At 39.1% G+C, this 20,248-nt stretch overlaps 1 protein-coding gene across 1 annotated transcript; it reads left to right on the top strand.

Moving 5' to 3' along the window:
* Nucleotides 1-7,550: 7,550 nt before the first annotated feature.
* dyrk1ab (dual-specificity tyrosine-(Y)-phosphorylation regulated kinase 1A, b) lies at nt 7,551-20,004 on the top strand. The gene is made up of 12 exons (XM_071512449.1): nt 7,551-8,342; nt 10,207-10,276; nt 12,021-12,217; nt 12,619-12,711; nt 12,866-13,054; nt 13,278-13,425; nt 13,531-13,817; nt 13,974-14,120; nt 14,784-14,924; nt 15,096-15,399; nt 15,820-15,944; nt 16,381-20,004. Exons 2-12 carry the CDS (start codon nt 10,267-10,269, stop codon nt 16,966-16,968), a joined length of 2,229 nt encoding a protein of 742 aa, XP_071368550.1. The 5' UTR covers nt 7,551-8,342; nt 10,207-10,266; the 3' UTR covers nt 16,969-20,004.
* Nucleotides 20,005-20,248: the final 244 nt, after the last annotated feature.

Consider the following 20,248-nt stretch of genomic DNA (forward strand, 5'->3'; position numbering starts at 1 on the left):
TGATTTTCTTCTTCACAAAGACACAGAAATTAATCTTAAACACATTATATATTTTCATAGAGAGGTCAGAACAGGGTCATCTGCAGATTGAGCTGGTGGGGGTTCAGTCCCTTACTCAAGAGCCCTTGGGTAGTAATAGTAGGTGCTATAGATGAATAGTTATTCCCTTTAACCAGCTCCCACTCAGCTGATTGTCCTCTGTGTCGCAATGGCCAGTCTCCCAAAATGAAATGAAAACTGAGAAATGCAATTGTTTCAGTCAGAATCCAGGCGCCTTTGACCTTATCACCATGCAGTCTGCAAAACACAAAATAAAAGATGAGCTTCTACTGCCATCCTCTGGTCAAAGAGCATAACAGGCATGAGTGTAGTCATGGCAATACACAGGTTTGCAGAACATAGCCTCTTTTTGCTCTGGGCACAGAGACTGTACTCATATTTTCAGCCAAGCTAAGTTACCTTTAATTAATATAGCATGGGTGGGTTGCAATATCCCCACCTCCTAAGAAGTCTACTGTTCTTAAGTATCACATCACTGATAGCAGGGTAATTTTTCAGAGATGTGCAGCGAAGGATAATAGTGTGAGTTCCAAAGCTTTTCACTCCTTTCACTGCTGTTGACCTTTCTGGAAACACTTTATTTGGATAGTCCAATGTTGATACTCAACTAACTATCAGGTGACAAAAAGTAGATGTTCGACAAAGTGTCACTATTGCACCTGTGTACCTATTTGGTGCATCTCCAACCTTAACCCTCACCCCATTTTAGACCTAAACCAAACCCTAACCTGACCCTATTTCTAACATTAACCCCACCTCTAAGATTAACCCCAGCCACGATATTGAATTGAATATCTATAGACTACCTTTCACACAGTTATGAGTATCACTTGAAACTCAGTAGACTTTCAGTGACACGTTATAGTCACTTGATAGGAAGTTGAAAATCAACATTGGACTATCCAAATAAAGTGTGACCTCCTTTCCTTTCTCACTGCTATTAATTTCCTACCAGGGATCTTGGAGGATGTAGTGATCATGCAGGAGATGAGGGAATGAAGCTTATTTTATTTCAAGGATAACCTATTTGGAAGTAGCCAGGTAATTTTGGATGCTTGATTTAGTTCATCTGAAGGATTTTGCCAAATAGAGTCTCCATAAACTCATTAAAGGCGAGAAATAAAAATCAAAAGTTTCAGCCTACTTAGGTCAGTTTGGAGATACAGACATTCAAAAACTGCAGGAAACAAAGTGCACACCTGTTGCTCATGAGGTCAGCTACTGTAGCATCATATTGCTTCTTCTTCTCTTTCTTCTTTTTTTTTGTTGCAAAATTGTATTAAATTATAACAAAATAAAGTGTTATTTATTTATAAATGACGAATTCCACCAAAACTGAGTTTTACAAAAATAGACATTTTTCCTAAAATTTTCAAGTTCAAGACTTTATTGTCCAAAATGGTGAGTTTGGTTTGCAGTGAGGCATAACACACAATACACACAATAAAAAAACATACAGGACTACATGCAAGACTTATTATAATGAACAATTGAAAGAGCAACCTGAAAGGAGTAATTCTCCCCACAAGGAACGACTAGGGCATTGTATGACGCTCTGGGCTTTAGGACTTCTCTTACATAGACATCGTTGAAGGTATTTATCACTGAGGGTTTTCATTTTCAGTCTGAGAAGGCATGCATCAGTTTCACAAAAGATGTGTTTAACAAAGACATCATAGCCCTGTTCAGATTAAAAACCTGCATAAAAATATTATCTCTATTCACACTTTTTTACAAATTGAGTCAGTACGATAATCACAAGTAGTTAGTCAATAATGGTTTCCGAATATTTGTAACGCTTCACCAATTCAATATTCTGACCTTTGATACAAGTTGCAGGCCTATAGACTTATAGGGTGTATTTCCTAAAACTAGTTGTCCTGTTGTTTTGGACACATTGAGATGTATCACTACACCACTGTGGGAATTCCCCAACAAAACACTCCTACATTGTATCATGATGTTGTAACATGCGTATGATAACAGTGTAATCAGTGATTTTCACAACGTGCCTGTCCTGATGATGGCCCATGAAGTCATTGGTGTAGAGAGTGTATGGGAAACGGGACAGGACACAATCCCTGAGGTGATCTAGTGGAAGATGAGGCATTAACATATTTACTTTCACCCTCTGAGAACATGTTAAAAAACAATGAACAATCCAACATAAAAAATAAAATGACTATGTATAGGGTAAAGCAGACTGCCATGTTGTATTGAAGAGAGAAAAGAAATCAACAAATTAAAGCCTAACATGTTCCTAGACCATCCAGATTTTTGTACAGAAATGTGAGTAGGTTCACACTGGTATCTTTCTCACCTGTCTCATTCCTATAGGTGAACTGGATGTTGTCTATAGTGATGGTTTGAAGTCATTATTGGGATCCTGTTTCTTTGCTTCAAAAAATGCTAGATTGATTCCATGGCCTTGGAACTTTTTGTTGTTGTAGTCACAGTTTAAATATGTAACACACAGTATTAGACCGCTGCTCAGCGCACAACCTCAACAGTTTCACTGTGATATTATCTGGCCTTGGACTTTAACCATTTTTATCTTATCCCTCGAAAACATCAACGTTAAGCTTGGTAGAAACTAGGTCATAACTGAGTCCATTCCTTTCATTATCAGTAAAATATTGGTTAAACCTCAAATTAAAAAACGTTGAATTAAAAGTATAGTTTTATATAGTTTTGAGTTATAACTTCTCAAGATCAAGAAAAATGCAGTCCAATAATCAAACTGTGTTACTTGTGATGGTTTAAAACAAACCCCAAATGTTGTGGACTTCTTGGGTGACAAAATTTTGTAAAAACAAACAAACAAACAAACAAAACATCCTCCATTGAGCCATTTAGTTGTGTGCCCTGTAGCTCTAAATACTGTTCAACTGACTTTAGCACTTCTGCTGATACATAAAACCACCCTCCAGATGGTCCAGATGGGTCAAAGAATGGAGATCGGATTGGAATCGGAGATGCCAAGATGTCAAGATCACCTCTCAGAATCTGGGATTTTCCTCCTGATCTCCAAAATTTGTCTGGGGCGGCCAATCTGGCCAAAATTGGAGCTAAAATCACAGGTGGTAGGTAAAAAAAAAGTGGCTTTTGAACCCAAACTATTCACAAAATTGTCATTATTGTTGTCTATTGCAAAAAAAAAAAAGAGCACGGTTGCAAAAAAAGATAGTGTCATCTGCATACATCTGTACTTTTCATTTTGTGATTGTCCAAATCTCTAATAGCCATAATTGTTTTTATCTTTTATTCTTAAAGCTGCCATTATAAATAAATAAATAAATAAATAAGGTCACAAAGGGCATTTTTGCTTTGCCCCTCTAAACAAGGACAATGTACTTGAAATGATGTAGCCATCATTTTTGAGTCTGCATATAGAATTACTACACCCACTTTCAAGTGAGTCACAAAAATTAATGTAACTCAAAGAGCCACAATATCAACACGGGCCGCCACAAAATCAAAAGTTGGCCAGTTTGTAGAAATTGATCTAAAGCGATCACCAGAGACTAATCACGCCGGCGCTCACACACAGTTGCTTCTTGTAAACTCACTGCACACACACATGCCTCTTTCTGTCCCATCCGATTGTGTGAGAAACACAGCAGACCTGTAGTTTTGCACTCAAAACTAAAAGTGAGCTTAAAATTCTACAATTTGCATGCGTTTGTAACGGTGCGTGTAAAAAGTAACTTGACACTTTTAATCGGAGCTGTGTGAAACTGCTCAACACTCAGATACGAAAATTAACATGAGTGCAATGCAAATAGCCTACTGGCATATTGCCCCTGTACCGTGATGTATTGAAAATAAGTCATGACATAGCCTATTATAAGTCCATATATAAAACTCTGTGATATATGGGAAAAAAAAAGCCGCCCCCCCGGGCTGCCGCCACAGGTACATTGCCGGAAGTTGTTCTGAGGAGAAGGTACAGGCGGAAATTTGCGGCTCCCTCCCATTCCCAGCCCCCTTCATAGGCCTACCCAGAGCCGTTGAAAGAGACTTCTCTTTCTGGGCCTACCTCATTACAGCTGGCCAATCACTGTGGAGGTGGAGGGCGTGTTGGGATGTTTCTGTTTCGGAGAGTCACAATTTCGAACTTCTCGAAAATCTCCCTCTGGTTGTCAACAGCATCAAAGAGATTTAGAATCCCAATCTACCTCCTGGTATAAATGATGTCACCAACACAGGCTTTAATGAATGGCCTGATTGGCTGACAGCATACATAGTCAATGAGGTGTCCCATAGTCTGTCAGACAGTAGCCAGCCAGCTACTTGCCAGACTAGCCAAAATCTCTATGCCTCCATTGTTGCTTGGTGCCGAAGTTCCAACACTGGATAGGCTATTTGTTCCCCATAGATATACATTTTGGAGTTCAGTGGAGGCACAATAGGGAAGATTAGACCCACACTCTGTCCTACAAGCATATGTACCATCTAACCCTCAAAAAACTGAAAAAATTATGCTCTCTAGCTGTGTTAAAAATCTATTTTCCTGACTGAGGTGAAATGCACTGATATCTTTAATATAGAAAGCTTACCTACAAAAAAAAAATCTACCACATTCCATAACATTGTGAACAATAACCAAGTAGTAGCCAATAAGTTCAACTGGTTTCCAAGAAGATGCTAGTGGTACAGTAAGACAAGTTAATAATATTGCCACTCAACTAACTCAGCAGTAGAATTTGAAATTTGCTAACTTTGACGACCCCTTGAGTCCTTTAGTGGTTGTGTTTTACATCACTGCTTCAAAGATGACTGGCCACTTGTGCTCGCCACTTAACCCCCACCCCTCTGGAGAGCAAGTATAAATATGTATACAGAAGAGGTAACGTGAAACTGTCATAATGCAAATTGAATAATGGAACAGTAGCTGGAAGAAGAAATCATGTAAATCAAAACTTTAACTACTAAGGGTAGCTAGCTAGTTTATTTAAAAGAATTACACATTATTGACTTGTTTAATATGATAAAATGAGAGGGAGTTGTTTGGTGCTTTAACATTGATGAGAGGTTGCTAAGCTCAAACTGTGCTTAAGAGCTCCACTATGTGTATGCAATTGTAGGAATGTTTATTCGTATCATAGTATGATGTTTATGAAATAGCAATGGATGGAAACAACATGAATGAAACACCAAAATTTATATCATGGTTGTCACGCCTATTTTTCCATCAATTTTGCTCTTTTATGATAAGCTTTAGCAAACATAAAATACTTACTATTTACTTATATAAAATACTTCTTCAAACTAATTTTATTAGATTATAATGATTATAATGATTACAATTCGGTTAATGTATCTGAACTATTTGCATTGTAAAAATTTAAATGAGCAATAAGTAATATTTTTACTGTCCCATAGCACAAATTGATCATATCTGCAGGGTTTGATAGGGTTGTTTATCAATATCACTCAATGATTAGGCTACTTCCTCAGGTGCTGAGATTTCTGGCTTTCAAAACTCACTCTTTGGCCTGTACTCTGTTTTTTGGAACAATGACTCACCAACCTTTCTTTTAATCTAAACTTTCTCTGTCTAAAAAAAAAAAAAGAATATTGAACTGCATGACCTCTTAAAGTGCATTTGAATGCCTCACATAAAACAAAGGATTTGCTGACTCTACATACAGGAAAAAAATAAATGAATGCATTAGTTTTATTGTTAAAACTATTGTCTTGAAGTAAATCTCGGTTATATTTCCAACAGCTACTCAACTACACAACTATGTTCATTAGGGGTAGTTTCTATCTTACAACTCGGAGGGACCGTGGGTGTGGCAAGCTGGGTAGAGGTCAGCGTAGCCGTCACCATGCATCTAGCAACCAGCACTCGACCTACACTCAACTATGGATACTTGTCAACTCAGAAATTGGTGATTTCTTTTATGACTTTGAACAGCCTTTAAAAAAAATGTAGTGTATACCTGTCTGCCAACACTTTTGAGGGATTCTCCCCAGCAAAATTTCTCTTGTTAATCTTCCATATTTGAGAATATCATTGATAGTTCACAAGTGTCTTTGCATCAGTCTTTTGGTGTGCGTGTATGTGCATGTGTGTGTGTACATGCATAGCTGTCTATATGCATGCTTGTTTGTTTGTTTGTGTGTGTGTGTGTATGTGCTTTCTTATGCTCATGTTCAATGCTCCTGTAGCTTTTATTCTATTTTACTTCATGAATTTGCCATCTACAGATCAATTTGAAAAAAACAAAAAACAAAAAAAAAAAAACGTTTGCCGAATAGCCTATATTTCAATCTCAACACTGTTAATCAAATACAGTTTATATTATATTATTTTGCTTCTATTCATTCTATCAGCATTTTAGTTTGTCAATATCTACCTTACAAACAATGAATTGAAAGATAAGGACATGGGATGATTTAATATGTTAGGCTTTCCTGCATGGAACAGCATGAATTTCCCTTGATATGGCCTAATAGGCCTCTTATTTTTGCCAACTCAGGATATTACCTGTTAGCTATATATTGTGCTCAATACCAAGACAGTACAATTAAATTTTACAATATTTAAATTCACTGTAACACTGTATTGATGTTGCACCCAAATACACAGACATGCACACACATTCACATATACATTAGTAGAGAGTGTAGCCAGCAAACTTATAAATCATTCCAACCAAAACAGCAACAATATCCATCCAACTTACAAATATTTAATTTATGCCTTAAGGAAATATGTCTTTAAGCCTCTCGTATTCCAGCAGCATAGTCCATCCAGCATGGGTGGTAGAATTTGAAAAAGTAAATGTGGAATTTGAAAATGTAAAAAGACTTTCAAATTACTTTGTTTAACAACCTCGTTACCTTGTTTACCATAGTTACATTTTCTCTGAAACATTTTGAAAATGCCATTCGATGATAGAATTGCATTTTCCTTCAACTTGAGAACTCATAGCTAAAAATCCACAAAACAATACAAAAAACATCCAAAAATATAGGAAAATGTCTGCTTTTACAGAAAAAGAGTCAATTTTGGTTGGGTTAATCTTCAAATCAACAACATTAATTAAGACAACAAACAAACATGCAAACAGACTCATTAAAAAATAGAAACCAGAAATAAAATAACCTGTCACATTAAAAAAAAAAATGTTAAGATAGACTCATGTTCCAAATAGGAATAATGGTCATCATCACAGTCAGCCCAGGAATACTTTGGGTGAGGGGCCAAAAGGCTCGTATTTGCACAGTGCTGTAAAATCTGCAAAGGTAAATTTGGACTGTTGTACATCTAATCTACTCGCTGGTTACTAGTACCAGACTAAACACGCCTAAGAAGACAGACAGGGACAACCACGGAGGACAACGCCAGAGTTATGAGTATCCTATAACTCTGGGCAGTTAGATTTTATTCGTCATTGGTACATCCGGGTACTTTATTTTTTGATTGACAGTTGCCATGGCAACAAGCTAGAGCATCGCCATTTTGTCAGAAGGGTTTTTTTCCCAGCTCAGTCTTTTCAAATGTTCTCCCTTCCCGCCGGAATAATGCTGTCAGTGGATATATATTTGACGTTTTTGGTTAAAGAAATGCGTCGAGTGGATCGGATTAAGAAAATCAAGAGGCCAACGATTTAACATAGTTGAAATAATTAGGCGGCGCCGCACTAACTCAGTTGTCCGTGTCTCTGGTCCACCGGGCCGGTTCACTGCGCAGGTTTGGACCGCGCGCCATTTTGTGAAAATTGACACAAAATTCTTAACCAAAATTATCAGAGGACACGATTTCTGTTTCATGTTTTTTAAGTAATTGGGATTTATCTAAATGGTTGTATGTATCGAAGTGACCGACGCTGAATTTGTAAAGACACGTAAAATCTGAATTTGGCACAACGTTTATTTAGCGGTAGCTAGAATTGTTAGCTTCAGGCTAGCCAAAGAAGCTAGAGCTAGCCAGGGTTGCTAGCTAATGTTAGCCGCGTTCATTTTGTCAACTAGCTAGCCAGTTTGCTAAGGTTAGCTAGTAAGTTATGCGTGCTAGTTAACGTTAGCAAGCTGCTAGTCATCAGCTGATACTAGTCAACGTTGCCTTGGTCACCGATGCTGTTCGTGAAAGCTTATGGTATAAAAAGCATGGTGAAATTGGCTGACGAATTTTAGAGTTTGCCGGTCAGAAGAAGGGGATTGGGTTTAACGTTACTCGCTAACCGTGCAGGGAGGGGAGAATCTCAAGCTGGATAAGTTGCCTCATCATACAGGTTATTGGACTTTAAATGAAGATCGTGCCATCAGAGGTGAGCATTTGTAAAACAATATCTTTGACGTCATCTATCGTTAGCTTAACATTCAACGTTGGCGAGTCTGCTAACATATATATGTAACGTGAACGGTTAACAATGATGGACGCAACAGTAAAGTTGAGAATGGTAACGTTAGCTCATGGTATGGCAGCTAGCTAACGTTATGTGGCGGTGCCGACTCTTCTGTAGCTAGCGTTAACGTTTGCTTTCAGTCAGTAGGTCAACGAACTAACGTTAACGTTAGACAGGATTAGCTCCCCAGCTAGTAGTGGGCTAAAGGTGCTAGCGGATTGTGTGGGCTTGGACGGAGAATCATGCTGGCATGGTGTTAACGTTACAGCTAACCTTGCAATATGTGAGATTGTCATTGTACGAATGAAGCAAATGTTACCGTGCTAGCTAACGTCCACATTCGCTTTGCTGTTAATGCAATGTTTAATTGCATCCATTTTTATCAGTGTCATCTGAGTTTCCTGGTAAGACGTTACATTAGCCCACCTAGCTAACTTGGCTAACGCCTGTTAGCTAATTTGGCTAACCTGGCTAATGGTTAACGTTGGCTTGTTGACGAGCCAGCTGAATGGGCCCACAACCCGCTGGCTGAACATAGCGTCACTAGCTAACGTTAACGTTGGATTGGAGAGAGATATGCTTGCTTGTCCCGCAGTTTGTAGGGTAACGTTAACGACGGTAACGTTAGCTAGTTAGAGTGCTAACGGTAACGTGAGCTTGAATGCGTTTGTCATTTATACGGGGAATTCGAGGCATAGACGAACGATATGTAGCAAGTGAAGACGCGAAATACACTGAATATGCTCTGTAAATTCCAACCATGACGAGATCTACCCCATCAACTGTAAGTACAGAGAGCTACTCGGGTACCTTCTGGACATGAATCTTAAGCTTTTAATTATTTTGGAGGGGTTGCATTTCATTCAGCTTTGGAATGGATGTGGTTATCAGCTGGGTGTGGGAAGATGAAACATAGGCTTGTTAGAGATATTTTACATAGCCATCACTTATGATACGAGACAGCTACTAATAGCTAGCTAGCTATATTTACACCTAAATAGGCCCGTTGATGCCGTGATGAATAGAAGCCACGGAAGGAACTGTTCATAAGTCAGTACTGAAAATGAAGAATGATCTCAACGTTCAGAATGGAGATAGGAGCTACAAGTGCGCTTGTTAAATGGTTTTATGGTCTTTATTGGTCGTTCAAAGAAGTTAAATTCATCCTGTAGTTTTGTCGGTTGGCCTGTTATCAGGTATTACGTTTGGGAGATGGGCTCAAAACAAACTTTTCCACTTCTTTGTAAATTTGCATAATCTTGTACAGTAATTTTACTTGGGCCTGTTAGGCTGTAGCTATCATTTATTTTTTGTGAACAACAGATTTCAGGTCCTTGGACCCACTATAATTTTCATCTGGATTGCATATGGACATGCTGAGAGGAGATATCCAGTATTATGAAATCCACAACAACATTAATCCTGATTTGTTTTGATTGTTAGGTAGTATCTAGTCTGTGCCTCCCTGAGTGAACTATGTGTCTTAACAGTTTCTCACAAGAGCTTCACACCTTTTGTGTTTTGAAAATTTCATTGTGTAGGCAATAACTGCCTTTGACTGTTTGGTCTACTCAATCTATAAGCAGCTTGCCTTCTTTTTGAATTTCAGCCATGTTTTTGAATTTCTTGATAGTTAATGAATTTCCCCCCACCACAGTTTTTTTGTGGAGTGTACTTTCCTCTGTTTGGGTTTCCTATCCCTTCTTTTTCACTAAAGTTTAATCACTATGAAGTTAAATCCCACCAAAGATGCACAATGATAATGATCTGTTTTTATTCTTTGTAGTGGGTTGTGGTTTGCTGCTGGACTCTCCTCCCAGGATGATATGAAATTTTACAGGAGACGATGCATCCAGGTTAGCTGCTATATATTAAGTCTTTACCCTTTGGTGGGGAGTGGCACACTTCTGTTCTTCTTCCCTTTCAATAATTTCACTGTTCTGACTGAATAAGGCATCTAATCTTCTAAATTAAAAGGCATCCTAAAGTGGAAAAAGTCAAACAATGTCTGGTCATAATTAAGCTCTGTAGTGAACACAGTATTTCACATTTCCATGGGTTGGAATTGTATTTTTTTCTTTGTCTGATATGGTGTCAGACCTCAAAATAATGTAAAACTAGTTGACATTATGGTCTTTAGGTCGCAGCAGAGGAAGCAGGAAAAAGACACACCAGGCGTCCTGACAAATCAGTCTTATCATTTTAGTGCTTGAACAGTGATAGGTTTTCAAAAAGAGCTAAACACATTATTACAAATATATTCATATTGAAATGCTTTAATTAGGATATAGGCCTATAAAATTGAGCAAAATTACAATGCTTCTTTTACAGGATGCATAGTTGAATCCTTGTTACTTGAGGGTCATCCCCTCTTAAATTCAATATGTGTGTATATTTATATATATATAAAAAAAATATATATATATATATATATTATATATATGTACACACATATATATTATCACACAGTACTGTGTTAAATCATATATCTTAGTTTTCTTAATTTATAACCACTGTTCTATCTATCACAGTTCCTCTTATTTCTTTTACTGGATCTGTATTTTTTCCTTTTCCACAGCTGGGTCAGCTTTCTAACGCTCTCAGATGGAGTGCAGGTTTTGGGCTGTGCTGCTATTTTGCTGTCAGGCTCTTGTGTTGAAAGCAGCGTCTAAGTGTGCCAAAGTTCAATTTTATTTCTTGTTTATTTCTTGTTTTCTCATTGGAAAATGGGAGCAGCTCTGCCCTGGCAACAAAAGTAGGCTATTTGCATACTGCGTTGTGATTGGTCTGTGCATTGATGGGCTTGCCAAATCACGCTGTATCTCTGTGGTGATAGGCTATGCTAATTAGGTGCTGTTGCTGGGATTCTGAATAGTGGTTACTGTGTAGCACTGGTGAATTGTGTTGTCTGGTGAGAGATGCTGATAGCTGAACATGCTATTTAATAATTTTTTGATTCCTTCTGGCTTAAAATGAAGGATGATTCACTGTACAGTGTGGAGATGTTTTATTTTCACCCCCTTTTACTGTTAAACCCACCATTTTTGCTGCTTTTTCTTCACAAAGGTTGATATATGACTGTTATATCTTTATTTTGTTCACATCCTTTGATGCATTTTATGACTTTATATATTTTATGCAAGACAATGTATTTAATTTGACATTTGCCTCAGCAATGAATTTATCCTTTAGTTATTCTCTCAACATATTATGATTATCTTAGTCCATTTAAAAGTATGAGCTTTAGAATGTCAACATGCATGGTAATATTACAAATGCATAATTTGCAATAGATTTTACTTTCAAGTCTCCCTTATAGGTATATTAATCAATTTTTGTTATGAGGAAATTTGAACTATTGTATTGGTTATATTGTAGTGGATGGTTATTGCTATTAAATCTGCACATTAAGGCTTGAAGCCCAGGGTACCCTATATTTTTAGCTGTCTTATTTTTTGGCCATATATGTCTTTTGTGTGAAAGAAGAATGCACCTGTTCTACATCCTGAAAATTGCCCTTTTCACTACATGGTATATTTTGTGGTATATCATGTAGAATTAAGTTAACATGCAACTCATAACAATGCTAATTTCTTCCAGGAGGAGAGACTTCAGCATGCAAACCTTCGTCCGTCCGGCTTGCGCCCTCTTTTTCTTTCCACACTGCTGGTCTTCAGATGGCTGCTCCAATGCCCCATACGCACCAGCAGTACAGTGACCGCCACCAGCCAAGCACTGACCAATCTGCTACGGTCTTACCGTACAGCGACCAGACACCACAGCTCACTGCCAATCAGGTATACTGTTAACTCACAATTTAAGCTATAAACATTGTTTTACACATCCTTCAAGATTGGGTCATCATTAAAAAATGTAGACAATGGGGTCCCTGCATCCCACAAGCCATACCACATGCACATGCTATATGATTTATTTTGGTGTTAACGTGTGATGTTTAAAGAATAGTAATACTTCTGTGAAATGAAATTTTTAAACAAGCCCACTTCATTTTTTACTACTATCACTAGGCAGACTAGTTGCTTGTCAAATGTTTCCTCCACTCCAGCTACTTTACGTTTTCTCAAATTTACTGAATGGCCTTTAAGATTTAGCATAATATCTGGTAGGTATAAAAAGTAACGTGCATATTGATAATGTATCTTAAATGTTCATGTGTTTTTCCTGTTTGATACTTCAGAGGCACATGCCCCAGTGCTTTCGTGACCCAACTTCAGCTCCCCTGAGGAAGCTCTCCATTGACCTTATCAAAACATACAAACACATCAATGAGGTTAGTGGGTTTATTTTCTTTATATGTAATTGTATTTTTCAAAATGATTTGTCAGCATGACAGTGTAAAGTTTCTTAATTTGGAATTCTGACAACTCGTATACAAAATATTAAGTCTGATCATGTGTCTTGCTTTTCTTTTGTTAATTTTACAGGTGTATTATGCAAAAAAGAAGCGACGGCACCAACAGGGTCAGGGTGAAGACTCCAGTCACAAAAAAGAGAGGAAGGTCTTCAATGATGGCTATGACGATGATAACTATGACTACATCGTCAAGAATGGGGAGAAGTGGATGGACCGCTATGAGATTGATTCCTTGATAGGAAAAGGGTCCTTTGGACAGGTGCTTAATTATATACACATTCTTGCATTGGTATATATGAGAGAGAATGAGACAAAATGATGATTAAAAATAGAGAAACTAAGTAGTGATGTTGTTTTTGCTCTGTATAACCTGTGAGATTTAATCCCATCTCCTGTATTTTTCTTACAGTTAAGTTGAAAATGGTATTTCTACACTAACTTTGGGAAACGCATAATTATTTTTCTCTTCCTTGCATCTTCAGGTTGTGAAAGCCTATGACCGTGCAGAGCAGGAATGGGTTGCCATTAAGATCATCAAGAACAAGAAAGCTTTTCTCAATCAAGCCCAGATTGAAGTGCGCCTCCTAGAGCTCATGAACAAACATGATACCGAGATGAAATACTACATAGGTAATGCACTCTTTCAGTTTTCATCTGATGCACTGCAAGACTTAATTGAAATACATTAAGCTGGCTTTCGTTTTACTTTACTGACCTGTGTGCACTCCTCCGCAGTTCACCTCAAGCGTCACTTCATGTTCCGGAACCACCTCTGCCTCGTGTTTGAGATGCTTTCATATAACCTGTATGACCTACTGCGAAATACCAACTTCCGCGGCGTCTCGCTCAACCTCACCCGGAAGTTTGCCCAGCAGCTATGCACGGCGCTGCTCTTCCTGGCCACGCCTGAGCTCAGCATCATCCACTGTGACCTGAAGCCTGAGAACATCCTCCTGTGTAACCCCAAGAGGAGTGCCATCAAAATAGTGGACTTTGGCAGCTCATGCCAACTGGGACAGAGGGTACCTAGCTACAATTTTCAGTATCAGTGATAGCAATACTTTTTTTTTTGAAAAGCAAGAATGTCACAAAGAAATGTTGTTGCATTGCTTAAAAACAGAAGTGGGCAGTGGAGTGGGCAAATGGGTGGTCTGACTGTTCCTGGTTTCTTTTTGTAGATATACCAGTATATCCAGAGTCGCTTCTACCGTTCCCCAGAAGTGCTGCTGGGAATGCCCTATGACCTGGCCATCGACATGTGGTCCCTGGGCTGCATCTTGGTGGAGATGCACACTGGAGAACCTCTCTTCAGTGGAGCCAATGAGGTATGGGGCCAAACACTGAAGTGAAATATCTACTCAAATTTGTTCTGTGCTGTGGTCTGTAATGAAACTAAGGATGCAAATTTTAACTAGGTTCACTGATGTAAACAATAATATGAAAGCAACAAGCAAAGGTCTAAAAGCAGAAACATGCCAAAAAAGAAGTAGCTGACAACTTTTTGTGAGTGCACAAAAACTAGCAATACATGAACAAGGACATTTGAAATGATTGAAATTACTTCACAATAGACAAACATGCGAAAGTAGCTTACAACCACAGAAATATATTCAAACATTCTAGTTCTGTGCCTATAACACTTTCATTTGACATACCGCCTACAAATACTGATATCTAGGCCACAAAGATTGGGAAGTGAGGTTGATAAACCTTAAAAATATCCCATTACATTCAGTTGTCAGGTCTTGAATCTATTTTTTTTTTACATGTTAAACACATTGCAAAATTATCAATTATTGTGGCCTCTGGATAACATTTGATGACATACGCTTTACATACAATGTATGAAAAATGAATGTATCCTGACTGTTCCTTTGTAATTATTAAAAAAAAATCAAAGGCATTCTAAAAACCATTCAGCAGATCTGCCTGATACTTTTGCCTCTAACAGCAGGTGTAACTAACTTAATCAACAACACTTTCCTCAGGTGGACCAGATGAACAAAATAGTTGAAGTTCTTGGTATCCCGCCTAATCACATTATGGACCTAGCCCCAAAAGCCAGGAAGTTCTTCGAGAAGCTATCGGATGGTACATGGAGCGTTAAGAAGACCAAAGATGGCAAAAGGGTGAGCTCAGTTCCTTACTGCTATTCTCTTGAGCTGATAGAAATCATACAGTCTATGGCTAAATGTGATTTGTATATTTGAATTATTGTCATAACCCATCAAGGTTGTGTAATGTAATGCAGAACTTACTGATGAGTAAATCTGTTGATCTATGTTCCCTGCCTTGAGCAGTATAAGCCTCCAGCCTCGCGGAAGCTCCACTCCATCCTGGGTGTGGAGGCAGGGGGTCCAGGTGGCCGGCGGGCGGGAGAGTCTGGCCACGCTGTTGCTGACTACTTGAAGTTCAAGGACCTGATCCTCCGGATGCTGGACTATGACCCCAAGAGCCGCATCCAGCCCTACTATGCCCTGCAGCACAGCTTCTTCAAGAAGACTGCGGATGAGGGGACCAATACAAGCAGCAGTGTGTCCACAAGCCCCGCACTGGAGCAGTCCCAGTCTTCAGGAACCACCTCCAGCACCTCCTCTAGTTCAGGTAACTGCCATTTGAATCTGTGTCCAGCTCCCCCATTAGCCATCATTTGAAGTAGTGGAAGCCATTGATTTGTCAGTACTTGAGAAACATTACAGGAGGACAGTATCACCTGTCATCTTGGTACAGTTATCATCTATTGTACAAAGAGTATTGGTTTGCAAGTGATTTTGTGAAACTTGACATCTGGGCTATGAACTGTAGCAAGTTATTAACCACTCACCAAAATAAAATCTTATCATATAGCTGTCTGAATTTGCATTTTTTGTGAAACTTCAAACAACTGTAAAACTTGCAATGGTATTTGGTCTTGTCTTGTACCTCAGTAAATGTCTCTTAGTCCTATTGTTGCATCAGACATGAATGTTTTGTTTATGTAACATTGTTAAGGCTGTGCTTGTGACACTTCTGTTTACCCCTTAGGAGGGTCATCTGGGACGAGTACCAGTGGCAGAGCGAGGTCAGACCCTACCCATCACCACTTGCACAGTGGAGGGCACTTTGGCACGGCCATGCCTGCCATCGATGGTGACAGCCTCTGCCCACAGGTCAGTAAGCTGGCCTGGAAAGATCTAAAATCATATTTGAAAATTAGTCTAAAAATATTTTTAAGTTATTGGTGTAATGTGTTTAGAATCAAGCTATTTTTTTCTATATCTCAAGTTTTCACATTTGTACTCATTCAGTATTACCTCAAATGTCACAAGAGAAGTATCATATGTGATGACTTTTTGAATGAAACCTTTTAAAAACGAATCCATTTGAAGTTAATCATTCATTCTTCAAAGCAAAAGTAAAAAAAAAATGTTTTCCATATGAACATGCACCTTAGTTTATACCTCTGCATGGTGAAAACTTGCAATTGTTAACATTAATCTATTGGAAAAATACAGTCTGAGGATGTGTCATTGAGAGGGACAGAAGAATCGCAATATAAGCCTATGCCACAAGAAGTAACTGTTTTCATTTGCTTGACATTGACAGGCAAGACAGCCTTACCCCCCTCCACTGGTGTGGGGAGGTGGCGTTGGACCAGAGTCAGTCACTGGAGAGACCCACCCAGTTCAGGAGACCACCTTCCATGTTCCCCCTCAGCACCCTAAGGCCCTGCATCCCCACTCACACCCTCATCACCATCACGGGCAGATGATGGCTACGCGGCCACGCCCACGCCACTACACCTCCCCGACACACAGCTCCTCGACACAGGACTCCATGGAGGTGGTTCATGGCCATCTGTCCATGACCTCCCTGTCTTCCTCTGCCTCCTCTTCCTCTACATCGTCCTCTTCCACTGGGAACCATGGCAACCAGGCCTACCAGCTCCGCCACTTGCCCGCCGGTGCCCTTGACTTTGGTCAGAATGGTGGGCTGAGCATGGGGCTGGGTGCCTTCTCGAACCCGCGGCAGGAGACTGGCATGGCAGCGCACCCTGCATTCCCCATGGGCACGAACACAGGGCCTGCCCACTACCTAGCGGAAGGCCACCTCGGCATGAGGCAGGGCATGGACCGGGAGGAGTCTCCAATGACTGGAGTGTGTGTGCAGCAGAGTTCTATGGCCAGCTCGTGACTGCACTGACATTTGGCTGTGTGTTCCCCCCTGTGCGTCATTTTTAAGGTGGTGTTTTTTACTACAAGGTGTGTTGAGAACAAAAGCTGCTCACGTCAGAAGGGAGATATCACTGAACCGCTACTACAGAGAAAAACCTTTGTTAAAAAGTATATATGTAATTTTCATCAGTTTTTCTTTTGCAATCATTAGGCACAAAATAATACTGCGGAATAACCATAGTAAGATTGAGACATCCATCTTACCATTTCACCGATTTCATGTAACCACCAAGTAATCACCATATGGTATTATGTGGCAAAATCTTCTGAGGAGCATTTCAGAGTGAAGTTTGAAGCTGTTTTAAAGGTAGCTGTCAGTGATGAAATGCTTGGCGTCCTCTTTCGGTTCAAGCCGTGGAATGCCTGACATTACTGTTCCACTGGTTATTAATTATTTTGCCCTTTTTTAAGTGAAATTTCACGTAAAAGCTGCTTGTAAATCCTGTAGCTTGACAATGAGGGGAAGTGTTTGCGGTGATATTTCTTGTTGTTGGTCGGTATTGTGTAACTCTGTAAAAGGGGAGCACATAGCAGTGGAGTCCCTATAGCGTGTGCTGGCCGGGTGGAGAGGAGACCCCGCGGGTGGATACTGACGCCGGCCGGGTCGGAGGAGAGGGAAGCACCACCCCTCAGGCCTAGAGGCCCCGTAGTCCTGCAAGCTGCAACCGGGCCTGGCACAGACGAGAGCAGCGGTGGGCTCGGGATACGAAAGGATCCAGCCCAGTGAGAGGAAGACAGTCAGTGGCTGGTTCTTAGATAACCCTTTGGCCTTATGACTCATGGACTTGGAATGGGATGGAGCTGGACATTATCATTTGAATTAAGATGGCTTTTCTCTATTTTTCTCTCTAGACAGCCCTTAATTCTTTAAGGAAATTAAAACAACATAGAAAAGGTAAATAAGAATGGTAATTTGAGGCCTTTCTCTACAAAGATTTCTTCTTCAGCAGGGCCCCACATAACAGGGTCTTATTGTACACAACAACCTCCTAAACATTACTTCCTTGAAAATCTTATTCACTGATTAAGGATTTTGCAGTGGAAAGAACTATCTATTCCAGAGTCTACCCTTTTACGTTTTGTTACTTTTTTCCCTTTTGCATGTAGTTCCTCATCAGAACCACCTGCACAAGTCTCTCCATCCAAAACATGGAAACTGAAGAAAAAAAAAATGAGTTAAGTGACTGCCTTTTTTCTCCTCAAATTATGCTGTGAATTTTACAAGAATTTATTTTCCCTTTGGATATGTTTTTATACCAAAGCAGTTGTTTTATAGCATATAGGTGTCTGTAACCAATAATGTAGCAGTTCACCACTTTTGACGCAAAGTTTATCAAGATCTTATTTTAACGTCAATACAAAACAGCTGCAATATATTACTTTAGCAAAACTGGAGACCGTTGTTGAGACCGTTGGCTATTGTGTATTCTGGCCAGATTTGTTTGCAACGTTTTACCAAAACTGTTTCCATATTAATTGGTAGATTATTTTGGGAGTCTTTTAAAACTTTGGTATGTTAGAGAATTTGGTAGTTACTCTGCAGGCTCCGGAGTAGCAAGATAGAAGCTGATGGTTAAAAAAAAAGGAGACTAATGCGTTCTATTTCTGTGTCGTCGTTTTTCTTTTGCCCCCATCATACTATTTCAAAGGGTTTTGCTGCCTTTCATACATCATTTGGTCAACACGCTAGTTTCTGCCATGAAACAAGACTTTATGTCATTGTCCTGGCAGGGTAAGGATAATTGTGGCAAATCGGAATTTGTTTGGAATGGTATTGTTCTGATTTGGTAGGGCAGATCCCCATGATTGTTGTCCTATTCAAAGGGAAAGGGTGCCCGTCAGCCCACAATCACATGCTTGGCTTAGGCAGACATGCATGTCCTCAGAACATTACAGTCAATAACCAGATTTTTTTTATATCAGGGATTTTGAAGTGCTTTCTTTTTCTGTTGCTCATTTTATCAACTTTGAAATTAGACAAAATAACCTGCCCGCAACAACATTTCAAAGCGAGGGCAGGGCACAGGTCATTCTATTGTCAGTTCAGAGGAGAAACCATCATACGGAGAAATCATGCTTGGTATTTCCACACAAATGTAAAGCTACCTATAATGAGATTGGGGTTTTATCTGGATGTCAAGGTTAATTGCAAATTTGCAATCATTTTTCATACCCCACAGAATTTGAGACATTCAGAAATTGCCAGTGGTTTTATTACTGGCACTCATACTGGTACTAAACATTCCAAAATAAAGACTGAAAAAAAAAATTGACTGCAGTGACTCGTAAGTGTGCGCCTATTTCAGATCATGCTGATTGACCTCTTATTTAGAGCAGTTGTCATGAAATGCAGCCCCTTTTTAATAGTTGAAATAGAATTTATGTATATATTTATATTTTTTTAATAAAGGAAGTATAGAACTCACTACCTTGCTCCTGCTGGTATGTTGATTATGTTTGTCAATTTGGTGACCATTCAGTGGGCAGGAACTCCTGTTTTCTTAGTGGCAAAACCTTGCCTTTTGGCAAAGGTACTTGACTACATCAGGACAACACTATGAGGTAGGGTTTGAATCAAACAGGGAAAGCTAGATCTTCAAACCTTAATAATTTTCACAGGGTATATTGTAAGTGCATGTACATCACAAACCTTACTTTTTGGTTATATGAGAAGCACATGGTTGAAAAAAATGGTTCCATTTTCCATAAGCCTGTTCAGTTTGTGGGTTTTACACAAACGCGTATACTTGTTAACATTATATCTTACACCCAACAGAAGTCGAAGTCCTCTTATTTAATTTGAATATTTTCCTTCATTTTTGATTTCACATTTTATCACTTTTTTGTACATGCAACATGCACTATAGAATTGAACAGCATGGGGGAAAGGATAAGTCCATGTATCCACAGATTGTAAGATCTAGTCAAGACTTTGCTGTGTTTATGACAATGCCCTTTGTATTATATTAAGACAGTCTTATGTATGATATATAAAAAGAAGTTAATTGAATTGTTCTGCGTGTCTTTATTCCTCTCTGCCAACTGTACATAACTTACTGAGCAGGAACTTCACACGATTAAGTCAGAAGCCATGATATTCATGAGTTGAACAGCTCTTGACATTAGATTTAAGTAGGCTATGTAGCTTCATCTATTGCATAATCATTTGTTAGATTCATATACATCCATCGCCATAGCTTTCAAAAACATTTCCATAAATGTAGATGAACATAAATGCA

The sequence above is a fragment of the Centroberyx affinis genome, unplaced genomic scaffold (assembly GCF_046629955.1).
Source record: "Centroberyx affinis isolate AG114_WGS23_722 - 3 ecotype Tasmania unplaced genomic scaffold, CSIRO-AGI_Caff_v1 ptg006291l_1, whole genome shotgun sequence".
NCBI classification, from domain to species: Eukaryota; Metazoa; Chordata; class Actinopteri; order Beryciformes; family Berycidae; genus Centroberyx; species Centroberyx affinis.

Excerpts from the sequence above, each read along its gene's own strand:
- dyrk1ab (XM_071512449.1), top strand. Across the intron at positions 13,818-13,973 it reads CATGCCAACTGGGACAGAGG|ATATACCAGTATATCCAGAG; the intron begins GTACCTAGCTAC and ends TTCTTTTTGTAG. Across the intron at positions 15,400-15,819 it reads CAGCACCTCCTCTAGTTCAG|GAGGGTCATCTGGGACGAGT; the intron begins GTAACTGCCATT and ends TTTACCCCTTAG.